The 12,721-nt window shown below is 43.0% G+C and overlaps 1 protein-coding gene across 1 annotated transcript; it reads left to right on the forward strand.

Annotated features, from left to right (window-relative positions):
- The first annotated feature begins 1,167 nt into the window (after positions 1-1,167).
- On the forward strand, positions 1,168-12,527 carry snrnp70 (small nuclear ribonucleoprotein 70 (U1)). Its single transcript, XM_031292563.2, has 10 exons — positions 1,168-1,390; positions 1,772-1,925; positions 2,056-2,118; positions 4,050-4,104; positions 4,441-4,505; positions 4,619-4,681; positions 5,143-5,224; positions 9,304-9,405; positions 11,029-11,128; positions 11,218-12,527. The coding sequence occupies exons 2-10, from the start codon at positions 1,779-1,781 to the stop codon at positions 11,978-11,980; spliced, it is 1,440 nt and encodes a 479-aa protein (XP_031148423.1). The 5' UTR covers positions 1,168-1,390; positions 1,772-1,778; the 3' UTR covers positions 11,981-12,527.
- The last annotated feature ends 194 nt before the right edge of the window (positions 12,528-12,721 follow it).

Raw genomic sequence — 12,721 nt, forward strand, 5'->3', positions numbered from 1 at the left:
AAAGACTGCTCCAGACTGTCGGCCCAACCACAGAGCTGGCCTTACTTACCAGCTTACAGTCTGCTGCTCTCGCCAACCTGATCATGCCCCCCCAGCACACCAGAGCAAAGAACAGTGCACTTCAGACTGGTAAAAGAAATGCAGGAGCCTGTTGCCCACAGTTTCTTCCGGAAGACTGCTAACTCAGGATTGCAAAGGCTGACGATGACAAACAGGACTTATAGTAGAGATCATGACATGCTACTAAACTATAGCAAATTGAGTCAATGTCAGACTTTGCTATCCTGGGTTAGAGGGCCGGGCAGGAGTCTGCAGGAGCCTGCCCAAAAAAACAAAAACAATACTATGTTCCTGCAGTACCGGAGGCTGCATTTTCAGGACCTTAAAAATAAGACAAATGATGAGAAATGATCATTACTGTGACCAAAGTCATTCATTGTTAATTTCAGCTACAACCGTAAACTGTGTGCATTTGCATGTGCCTCTTGTTTTAACTTGCAAGCCTCACACATGTAATCTCTATCAGTAGTAGGCTATTCTGGCACAATGAGTCACAGCAAATCCTAATCAAAAGAGCTGACATTGTAATTATGCCAAAACATAATATGGGAGGCGGGGAGCATTGTCGCCCTAGCATAGGATTGGTAACATGTTGAGTCTATAAATTCATGTGGTAAAGTTCATGACACATTTCCACATTAAATCAGAATTAGTTTTATTGACAAGTAAGTTTGCACAGATGAGGGATTTGGTGAGGTTGATACACTGAATAATGGCAATAGGCTATTCAAATATATTTATAGTAAGTTACAGTAAGTTCTAAAAATTTCTCAAAAAAGAAAATGTAAAGATAGAAACTTTATACAATATGTAATAGACAATATTCCACCTGATATCATTTGACAATGAGTAGACGTGGTGTATCTACACAATACACCACATCTAATTACTAGATGCACTAGATAATAATTGCTTATTTATAAGTAGGCCTACCTGTATAAAAGAAGGCTACATAAAATATAAAACTGTACGTACACATTGATAGTCGTGCACTTTAACTACTCAGTGACTGACCAACATTGCCCTCTAGCGGACCTAAATTATTGCTGCGCTTTTACGTCAGGTACAGTCCGATTTCGGCTGGCAGTCTGTTTACAGCACGACACCTGTGCGATTTACGTTATCCCGCCATTTTATTTTTCAGAACACACAGCTCGCACACACATTCAGCTCTTTGTCGCCGCACGGCCTGGGCTCTCTGAGCGGACCGTCCTAAGTTACTGTTTTTACACTTTCGCAAGAGTAAGTTGGTCCAGGAGACCTGCATATATCGTCCGGTCCGTCCCCTGGTACATGGTCTGACATTTGTCCAGACATCGGAGGAGAGAAGGTAAGAATCATGCTCGAGGCTCCTTGTAAGCATAGCTAGCTAGTTAGCTTAATGGCTAATGCAAATGGCTCAACGACAGTCTCGACGCTACACTGCTAAGATGTTAGTCGGAGTGTAGCTAAACTTTTATCGCATAACTACCGTATATAATAACGCTATGTATAAATAGTTAATGCTGTTTGGCTATGTTACTAAACGTAGCTACACATTGAGCACATGCTAAAAGAAGTCGCCTTAATGAAGACAGCAATTGGTACATCAAGCTAGCGTTAGCGTCTTGCTAGCTTCCGCTATTGGTGTTGGCCTGCCATTTACTGGTCGAATTTCGCAACGTGTCAGATATTGGTTATGGTAATAAATAACATGCTTTTGTTAATTTAGGTGAAAGATGACGCAGTTTTTACCCCCGAATCTGCTGGCCCTCTTTGCACCGCGGGACCCTATTCCTTTCCTGCCTCAGCTAGAGAAGTTGCCCCACGAGAAACATCACAACCAACCTTACAGTGGCATCGCACCGTTCATCAGGCATTTCGAGGTGAGTATTTAATCTTCTGCAATATTCGAATGCTTAGTAGTTGTTGAGTTTTTTTTTTTTTTTTTTTTTTACAGTTTCTAACTCAGTACATCATTTCCAATGTTATTTATTATCCTAATTTTGCCATCAGGATCCTAGAGATGCCCCTCCACCAACAAGGGCAGAGACCCGTGACGAGCGACTGGAGAGAAAGGTGAGATGAATATGAACGAAAAGTTATCAACTTAAGTGAATACAGCGTGAAGTCTCAAAAGCATCATATGTCAATTACAGGATATAATGTTACTGTCCTTTCTGTCCGTCTTTGGATCAGAATACAATCTGTTTTAGCCCAATGTTACCACTGTGAGTCCTTTCAGCTTTACAGATATCACACAGGGCTAATGAACTATTCCAGATACATAACACACTTTGCTATGTGCATCTTAGATTACATTTTCACTCACTATGACCACTACTACTGTCATTACTAAGGAAAAATCCAGCACATAGACCTTAGCAACCTTAGAACAATGTTAGGTGAAACGGGTACCGCTCATTTTACACACAGTTTAGCAACAAAACAAACCCAGAGGGTACATTAATAACTTTATCATGTTGGTTACGAGCGGCATGCACCTCCCACTTACCTGGGAAATGTTTTAAACAATAACGTTAACACAGCGTGTCGGGAGTCAGATTCAGAGGGACCGCAGCGTTCGCTAACATTAGCTTCTTGTCCCATCTGGTGTCTGATAAATCGAGACCCAACCCTCAGGTTCACCATCTTAAAGTTGGCTGGCTTCAAGGTGGACCAACTATTCTTGTTTAGTGACTGAAGCTGCTCCTCAAAGTTGTGCTTTAATGAGCTCTCCCTCGCCAATCCAGGGAAAACCCTGATTAGTCATGAGCCCTAAACAGAATATTTTATGTTCCTTTTAGTTATTGATTTATGATCTAAACTTGTTCACAGATGTGAGTTAAACTGGACTTCCATGACTTGTAACAAGATAAAGTAGGCTAAAACTACCACTGTCAGTTACTCATGTTTTTCATGGTGGCCTTGTTAAGGCTTGGTTATACTCGCGCACGACACCATGCGCTGGACTCGGTAGATGGTGCGCGTGCTGCGATCTTGCACAGAGACGCTTGTGCTCAACGCACTGTTCATTGCACTATTCTCCGAAACCCCACGGGCCTCATTTATAAAACTGCAGCGAATTTGCGTCAGAAGTGGCGTACGGACGAAACCTAGGATGTGAGTACGCACAGAAATATTCCGATTTATGAAACCGTGCGCACGCACAGCCTACGCCGGATTCCCTTTTTAAATCAAAATCAACTCCAAATGTGGCGCGGCTTTGTGTCACCCCCATAATTGTCCTTAATGGGGAACTATGCAGGTTTTTTTAGCTTAATTTACCTTAACTGAACAGCTTCGGAGTCACTGGAATGGTTATGTGACTTTTTTTCGGGTTGAATGGTGGTCGTCTTGCTTCCCTGCATAGAGCCGCTTTAAATAGTCAGTCAAATGCCCCAAATTAATAATCATTTATACCGACATCATGCGCAGAGAGGAAAGCAAAGGACTTTCACTCAATGGGAAGTTGTAGTTCTTGTTAGAGAGGTGGACAAGAGGAAAATATGTTTGGAGGGCACAGTGTGGGCATTACTAACGCCAAAACAGCTGTAGAGTGACAACATGTTGCAGGCGCAGTTAATGCCACAGCCTCAGAGGTCGGACCTCGGCCCAAATTACAGAGAAATGGTCCGATATTAAAGTACGTTATTGCAACTGCTTTGTGGTCAGTTTTTAATCTAACGTTAATATTGTTTTTAATGCACTAGGTTAGAGGGTTGCTGGTATAATTTTCACATCCACCTAAATTGGTTGGGACCTTGTGAATCGTAACCAGGGTGATAGCCAGCCCTAGTTGTCGAAGAGTTTAACCTCTCCTGGCGGGTTTACACTAATGACGTAGCCACTGAGTGAATGTGAAGTCATGACTTTTCCTAGCAGTTCATGGGGCTGCACACAGACTGGGACCGAGTGGTCCTAATCCAGCGCTGGCATCTTCATTCAGAGCTTCGTCACCGAGCGATTGTTGGGGATTGACCCTTTTCTGTAAATCTTTTGCTTTGCAGAGGCGAGAGAAGATTGAAAGGAGGCAAACAGTGGTGGAGACTGAACTCAAGCTTTGTAAGTTTTCTGTGACGTACTGTACATGGACCTTTTTCACAGCAGACATGACATGACTTGTCATGGTAGGAAAAGCACAGCTGAAATTGATAACCTTAACGATGGCTCAATTCCATCAAGTGTCCCAGTAAGCTAGTTCAGTGAGTCAGCATGCACAATACCAGGGCCTCTCCTAAGTGGAATGCAGCCATCATTAATGGTTTGGAATACACCTGTGCTTTTCCTACCTATGACATTGTCAACATGGCTGCCGTGAAAAAGGTCTATTACAAGCTCTTATCACTGTATATGGTTTCTTGGCTCAAATTAATCCCTTTCCTGTTTGCGTTATGTCAGGGGACCCCCATAATGACCCCAATGCACAAGGGGATGCCTTCAAGACATTGTTTGTTGCACGAGTGGTGAGTATTTGGAAATAAATTTGAATGCACGATTTTAAGTGTTTTCCACCAGCTCTGTAGATTAAGCAAGTATTATTTTGTTAATGTCTAATGGTATTCTGTCTTTGCTGTAGAACTATGATACTACGGAGTCCAAGCTTCGTCGTGAATTTGAGGTCTACGGCCCCATCAAACGGGTAGGTTTAGCTACTGTTTCTCACTTGTCTACCTGTTCACATGTTTACAGTAAATTGAAATCTTAGTACAGCATACACCTCGAAATCCATCCAGATTCTGTCTTAATCTGTTAGTTGGATTGTTGGCTTAAAAGGCTAAATCGTGTCAATGTCATGTTCAAAACTTGACCTAAAATCACAGGCACAGCTGAGGATAAAAAAATAAAAAATATTAAGAGATGTATTGATAATGCACTGACTTTTTGTATTGATTTAAATATCATCTTGAAAAGAATTTCCGTGTGATATGTCTGTGTACTGCTTAGAAAAACGATCATATTGATTTAATAAGAGATTGCATGACACTGTGATATATGCATACACACACAGCTAAGGTGGCCTGCGAATGTGTTGGGCTTTGGCAGGTTTGTTTAATGATGAATTCCACAGCAAACCAATGTCTTCATGCCTGTTTGTTCCAGATTTACATTGTCTACAACAAGAGGACGGCCAAGCCTCGGGGCTACGCGTTCATTGAGTATGAGCATGAACGAGACATGCACTGTGAGTACCAATGTGGAGCACTGAGCAAAAAACATTTTATATATATGATCACATATTCATGAAGACTGATCTCTGACATGCAGGGTGGTTCTTCAGTGGAACCCCCTATCCTTTATTCTATATGGATATTTTTGTAACGATACTGGGGTGGCAAAATTCTCCTCAACACTTTAGGAGGGTGACTACCAACTACCTAAGGAGAAAATGTAGGTTTATGGAATCAAAGCCATCAGAGTGCTTTTAAGAGACATACGTTCTACAATTTGCATGTTGAATCCCCCCCGAGTCTGGTGGTTGTGTGATGTGTGTCTGTGTTTTTGATGCGTGTCATCAGTTGACTAATAGTCTGGTTGAGGAGGGGAACCACTTCATTCAGTGGGGCAGCCTGGGCAAAGTGGGAGGACCAAGAGGTAGAACTGTGTCTTTCATCTGTAAACCTGAACATCTTTGCCTGTCAAAGGGCACATTTGTCTTTTAACTGTTAGGCATTGTAGCTCTGTGGAAGAGCAGCTCTCCTGGTTGGACTGTGATGGTAAGCACAAGGTCAGACTGGTCACCAAGCATTGAATGGGTTTTTTTTTTTTTTGTTGCCAGAAATGTGTCAAGGACTGTATGGAAACCCATCTTTTGTAGGACCTAGGTATTGAGCTTTACGGTCAAAGTTTTTATTAGTGGTCTTCAACCCTGGTCATGGTGAGATAAGTTAAATTCACCACACTAGTTTGTGCGTGTAAGCCGGTGGTGATGCCACAGTGCATTAGGCGTAATGGAGAACTGTCTCATTAGACAAGTGAATGGTGCCATCTAACACAATGACACCATTCTGGGATATTAGTTGTAATTGGCTCTTCAAGACCAGAGTTGCTGAATCACAGCGAACGTGTAGCAACAGCAGTGGGTGAATTGAGGGGGGATGTGGGGCTAAACAGTGTATTAACTGTGTGTTGTTCTCATTGCCACTGCAGCCGCCAATCTGTGATGGCTATTGGCCAGAGCTGGCTGGCAGATGATGATGGTTATGATACATCTACACCCTACTACCACAGCTCAGTATATGGTTGGTATAATGGGTTTGTATGATGGGTAAGATTTCTTTCCACCCTCCATCTCCTACATAGGAAAGAGGAGCTACGTTCAATGGGTAAAGCATCTTTCTTTGCAAGCTCTAAAGAGCTTTCAGTGCAATTACTATTACTTGGATCTTAGGCTTTGACCATTGAACGCACCCCTGACCACTAGTGTATTAAATGTTGCCCAATGATTCTGCCCTTTATGTCAAAGCCATCTCTGGTTACGTATGGCTCATGTTTAACAATAGCAATCACGCATCATCCGCTGAACTTTTGCTAGCTGGTGAGCGAGGAGCTACAGACGCTAGCACCATTCATCTGCATGTACTGCAACCGGTGGTTGAAAAGTTTCCCTTTTTTTATAGGCGCGCTCCCTTAAGATTATAGCTGAAATATTTTTGGAACTTAACCACGCAAAGCATCTGGCAAGAAACCGAAACATGTCTGTTTCAGTACTGCACCCACAGCTGTGCATACACACAGTAAACGGCACTGTCCATCTGAACTAATAACGTATTACCATTCCTTATTGCATAGGCGATTTAGTGGTAGTGCGCATGGGAAAAACAACTGAGCATTCGATTGATGATTGGACGTTGATTACCATGGCAATGGTGTAAGCTTCAAAGCATTCAGGTCAGCCCTAATGCTGTGCAGATTGAATTTGTAGCAGCTTTTCAGAATCATAGTGATGCATTTTTCAGTCTTTCTATTGGTGTAGCAAAACATTTCAGTCCCCTGTAAATATAGCTCAGTTGGCAGTTGTCTAAAGAATTTAGCAATTATTTTCGTACTGAGTAAAAATGATTCTCATATTTTGACTGTAAATACAGTAGAACTGCTGATACCAGCATTACACAGGTTCATTAATATGTATGTAGCCTCTAATCTGCATAGATAGGTAACTGGCATTTACTCTCACGGTCAGCTGGTAATGTTGGTATTATATATCGTATCGCCTCATGGCAGTTAGGGTCAAGTGTTCTGCTAAATATCAGTGCTAATCAAAAAGACAATTCAAAGTAAAAGTAAATAATGGAAGCTGGGCATTAACTCAACTTTAAGCTTAGCAGCCATACTGTTGATACCTTTTTAATACATTTTCTGTGATTGCATTCACCAAACTGCCAATTATCTGAGCAAAATGTGAGGCTGGCAGATGGTAGAGGCTAATTAGCTTAATGTTCGCAACCCTGTTTAATCTATTACATGTTTAAATCTCACTGAGAGGTTGAGGCATAATACTGTCCAAACTAATAGTTCTGGGCTGGCTTTAATAGAAATGGCAGATGAGGGGAACTGTCTTGGTAATTCTGCTAAATGGCCTATCCATACATTATTTATTCACTACACACTTATTAGCCTTGCAGACTACAATGACGATAGCAAGCTCAAGATTTTTTTAAAGAAATAGTTCATACATTTTCAGTTTCTGACATGTCAGTCATTTAGTTTAGACACTAGACTATTGATATTTTGAGGCCACTTTATATCCAAGACATGTCAGTGAACATGACTTTATTGAATTCTTAGTAAAAAAATAAATAAAGTGTATTTCTCATTAATTGGTTGGGGTTGTCATAAAGCAACCCCTGTAAGGAAGGTAGCCCCGTGTTTTTTGTTCTGTTTTCAGTTGGTCAGTTGGTAGGACTGGTGGGGGTTTGGTAAGGCCCTATCATTGGATGAGATGTTGTCATCCTAAGTGAACACAGGAAGTGGAGGGGTTCTGGTAAGGCCCCTGATAGAGGTGTTGTGATGGTATGTGTATTCTGATGCTGGGGGATTTTGGTAAGGCCCTGAGACTGGGGCAGAGACTTCTATAAGGCCCATGAGTGAGGGATTATGGTAAGACCATCAACTGTAGCATGAGTGAGGATGTTTGGTAAGGCCCTCAGAATGTATATGTGAGGATTTGGTAAGGCCCTCAGACTGTATGCTCTAAGTGATGGGTTTTGGTAAGGCCCTCTTCTGAAAAGTTTTCCCCTCAGGGATCATCACTACAGACCAGTGTAGCAGCCAGGATGAGCCACCTGGATCTTGCCAAGTCCACTTCCATTATACAAGATGGATTGAAAGACTATTGTGTGGTATACTGAGATGAGGTGTAGGACAAAGTCTGAATGTACACAAGGTTGGAAATATGCGAAAGGCTGGAGACTCCTTGTTGATGAAAGCTCATGTTGATCTCTCATAAAGCTTGTAAAAGGTTTCAGCAGATTAAAGCCGCTATAATGCAACATTCTGCCATACCATAATATTTGATTGAAAAATCGTATACTGTTTGGTGCAAGATAAATTTGATTTGCTATGCTGACATGCTGTTGTGTGTGCGCACAATCACCAATTTATTCTCAAGCATTTGTAAAACGAAGGTCCAAATCGAGTGACCGAACTCTATCGTATAAACGATAGATTTCAGTTATTCAGAAACCTGAAGCGAAACACATTGCAGTGTGCTTAAGTGCCATGATATAATTTAGTCTGATCTATAATAGTAGATGCAATCTCACCTGTCCCAGCAGGTTGGGTTAAGATGGTTTAAGATATCACACTATCTATGGTTTGAGTGATCTAGTTTGTAACAGTCAACCCTGTGTGAAACATTAAGAATTGATCAAAATATGAGTAACTCCCTTGTTTTATTATTTTTTATATATATATATATATATATAAATAAATAAATAATATGCGCGCTGCCGTTAAATCCTCATGATTATCCTTAAGAAAACCTAGACGACTTTAAATGGCTACTATATACTGTTATTTAACGTAGACGCAACCTAAAGCTGGGTATTTAAATGATGCAGTTAAAAGTGTAATGTATCAGTCACTCATCGGGTGGAAGGAAGTCTGCTCCCATTATCCTTCGGCTTTTGCCCAGAGAGCAGCCATCTCGGCCTCGCCTGCTCCTGGTCAGTATAATAATGCACCGTTTGTTTCCTTGGCCACATTGATGCAGTTGTATTCTTATCTAACCTCTGTCTTCCCTCTTCCATTCCTCTTCTCCAGCCGCCTACAAGCATGCAGATGGGAAGAAGATTGACGGGAGAAGGGTGTTGGTGGACGTGGAACGAGGGCGCACCGTAAAAGGATGGCATCCTCGCAGGCTAGGTCAGCTGCCTTTTTAAATGTTAAAGGGGTATTTCACCCCTAAAATCAAAGCTATTTCTTTCCTCTTACCTGCATGCTATTTATCAGTCCAGATAGTTTTGGTGTCAGTTGCCACGGGTTGGAGATATTAGCCGTAGAGATCTCCTCCTTCTTTCTAATAAAATGGAACTGGATGGCACTCGGCTTGTAGTGAAAGTGCCAAAAAAAAAATAGTTGGAAAAACTCAACAGCCATGTTTCTTGCCAGAAATCGTGACCCTGTTACTCGAGATTATCCACAGACCTGCTTGTGAGCATTTTCATGTAGGAACTATTCATTTGTACCAAACTACACCCGCCAACTGTATCAAAACGCAGAAGGACAGGAGGCTCATGCTCGTGACCGTGTGAGAGTCAAACATTAATGGCATCCTGTAGCGTTAGCTAGCTGAGGTGTTAAGGCCCTGACACACCAAGACGGACCGACTGATGCCCTAGTTTGCGCAATGTGTCCCGCGCTGTCAGCCTGCGTTGGCCTGCATGCCATTTTAAAAATAAATAAAATAAAACCCGAATACCTACCTATCGAACGAATATTTAGGTCCAGCCCTACGCCAGATGAGTGACAACTTTGTTGGCTACTTTTCTGTAACCAGTGTAGGATGAAGGCATGTTGGTAATCTATATCAGTGTCTGTGTCCAAACCGGCAGTGACAGATGCCGCCCACAGGTTTCTGCCTAAGCCAAGTTTTTCCTCACCGCTTGAGATTTCTGCCTAAAAGGACGTTTTTCCTGGCCATTGATGCACCAAATGCTTGCTCGTGGGAAATTGTTGAGTCTTTGTAAATTATAGTGTGGTCTAGACCTACTCTATCTGTCTTGAGATAACTCTTGTTATGATTTGATACTATAAATAAAATTGAATTGAAATTGGGTCGGTGGAATTAGCAAGCTAACGTTAGCTAATGAGTCAGTGACAGAGGGCAGACATCTCTACGACCGATATCTCCCAACGCTGGGCAACTCACACTACAGGTTAAAGGAAAAATGTGTATTTTTGATTTTCAGGTGACCTGTCCCTTTTTTAAGCTTTGAAGGTCTGTGCTAAGCACCTTTTCATTTTAACCCAAAGACAGACAAACCCACAACCAACAGAACAGTGTCTTTTCTGAGAGCTTAATCTGAGGTTTAAGCTTGTAGACCGGTCTACTATATATATTTGTTAGGACGCGGCAGGCTAACGTTAGCAGTAGTGAAGCTTAATTTACTGTAGAATAACTAGTCATGTTAGCTTAGCTCACTGAACTTTCCAAAAGCCTGTTTAACACTGGTAATAAGAAATATGACAGCGTGATTAATATGCTTGTATATAAACGTACAAACTAACAGAGTTGCTACTAGTGTCTGACGGCAATATACTGCTGAGCGGTGCTGCGAAGGAGATCACATTTCAATAATGTAGCGGTGGGATTATGGGTGAGAGGGGTGACGAGGTTTTTGTATGGCAAGGGGTCTCAAAGAAAACTGAAACCGGTTCAGCCGGTGTTGGGCTTGATATCAGACTGGTTCTACATTTTTACACCAGCCCAAGCCTAGCCTAACACATTTAACTGTACTTGTGTTTTGCCTGTTTTTTCTGAACTAGGTGGTGGATTGGGTGGCACTAGGAGAGGTGGAGCTGATGTCAACATCAAGCACTCTGGCCGCGATGATGCGTCACGTTATGATGATCGCCCACTGGGGGCGTAAGTACTTTCAGGTTTTCAGGTCTCTTTGGTATAAAACCAAGTTGTGCCCTGTATAACGGTATTTACTTTGTCCTGACTGCGCACAGTGATCGGGACCGGGGAGAGCGGAGGGAGCGCAGCCGGGAGCGAGACCGGGAAAAAGACAGAGGAGAACGCAGACGGTCCCGATCCCGAGAACGGCGTCGACGTACCCGTTCCCGGGAGCGAGAGAGGGAGAGAGAAAGACCGATTGCCGCAGCAGAGGACGGCAGCGGCGGTGGTGGAGGTGGTGGTGGTGGTGGTAGCAGGCGTCGAGAGCGGGAGAAGGACCGTGGGGGGGCAGCGGGAGGAGACAGCAGGAGTAGGGAGAGGAGTCGAGAACGGAAGAGGAGGAGCAGGAGCCGCGATCGCAAGAGAGACAGGGAGAGAGGCAAGGGGCTGGATGGAGAGGAGGTCAGCCAGGGAGACGGTGCTCCTGAGGGGGGCGAGCGCATTCCGGAGGAACACGAAGGAGAAGTGGGTGAGGGCACGGATGAGCGTAGAGACAGGGACCGAGAAAGGGACAGGGAGCGCAGGCGTAGCCACCGGGACAGAGACAGGCGCAGGGGAGACCGGGACAGAGACAGGGAGCACAAGAGGGAGCGGGGGGAGAGAGACAGGGGGGAGCGCAGAGAGGAGCGCCATGGCTCCCTTCGAGATGACATGGGCCCCCAAGATGACATGGGCAATGAGGATGAGGGGGGAGCCCCGCCACACATGGAGGAGTACAGTCAGGACGGAATGATGGATCAGCAGTCGGTGCCGTCAGCTGACGGCTATGTCTCCAGTGAGAACGGCTACAAGATGGAGGCTCCAGGAGACGAGTACTGAGATGGCCCCTCTCCCAGCAGACTCCCACTCAGACAAGTTGTTTCATACTATACTTTAACTTGACCTCCTAACTTTTGCCAAGGCACAGGAAGCCTAAATGATGTCAGGGCTTCTTCAGTACCACCAACAAGCTCGCTTTCCTCCTATCTGTCAAGAATCTGTTGAAATATTCCACTTCATATTGTTGCACGCACAGTTGATGCATATAACTGATTTGATCTCACTAAAGTTGCAGCTTTCCTGCATTTCCCAACTAATCTGTGCCACTTATTGTTATGAGTTACCTTGATGATTCAAGCTAGGTATGTTTTTTTTCTTTTCTTTTCACTTGACTTGGGATGAACTGTAAAAATACAAGCTTTGTTTTTAGATGAGTAGATTGTGTTGTCTTTTATTTCCAGATTCATAAAGCAGTTAGACTGTATGCTCATTTGGAATCAAGTGGCCGATTTCTCCTCAATCTATGTGAAATTGAAGGAAATGTAGTATTGTGTAACAATTGAGGGCTGTTCTGTTCATTCTGGAATAAAGTTTTTTTTTAATTATGTCTCCTGTTTGTATGTTAGATTTGCAAGGTCTTCATAGCTTATTCTTACATACATTTATTATTCTGTACCCTTTTTTGCAACTTAAGCTAACATAGAAACTTCATTCAAACAACACGTTCAGCTCACTTAGGATGTGGGCTTTTTATCAGTCATACCTTTTCATGAATAAATATTCAATGTATTCCCAAATAAA

The sequence above is a fragment of the Sander lucioperca genome, chromosome 2 (assembly GCF_008315115.2).
Source record: "Sander lucioperca isolate FBNREF2018 chromosome 2, SLUC_FBN_1.2, whole genome shotgun sequence".
Taxonomy (NCBI): Eukaryota; Metazoa; Chordata; class Actinopteri; order Perciformes; family Percidae; genus Sander; species Sander lucioperca.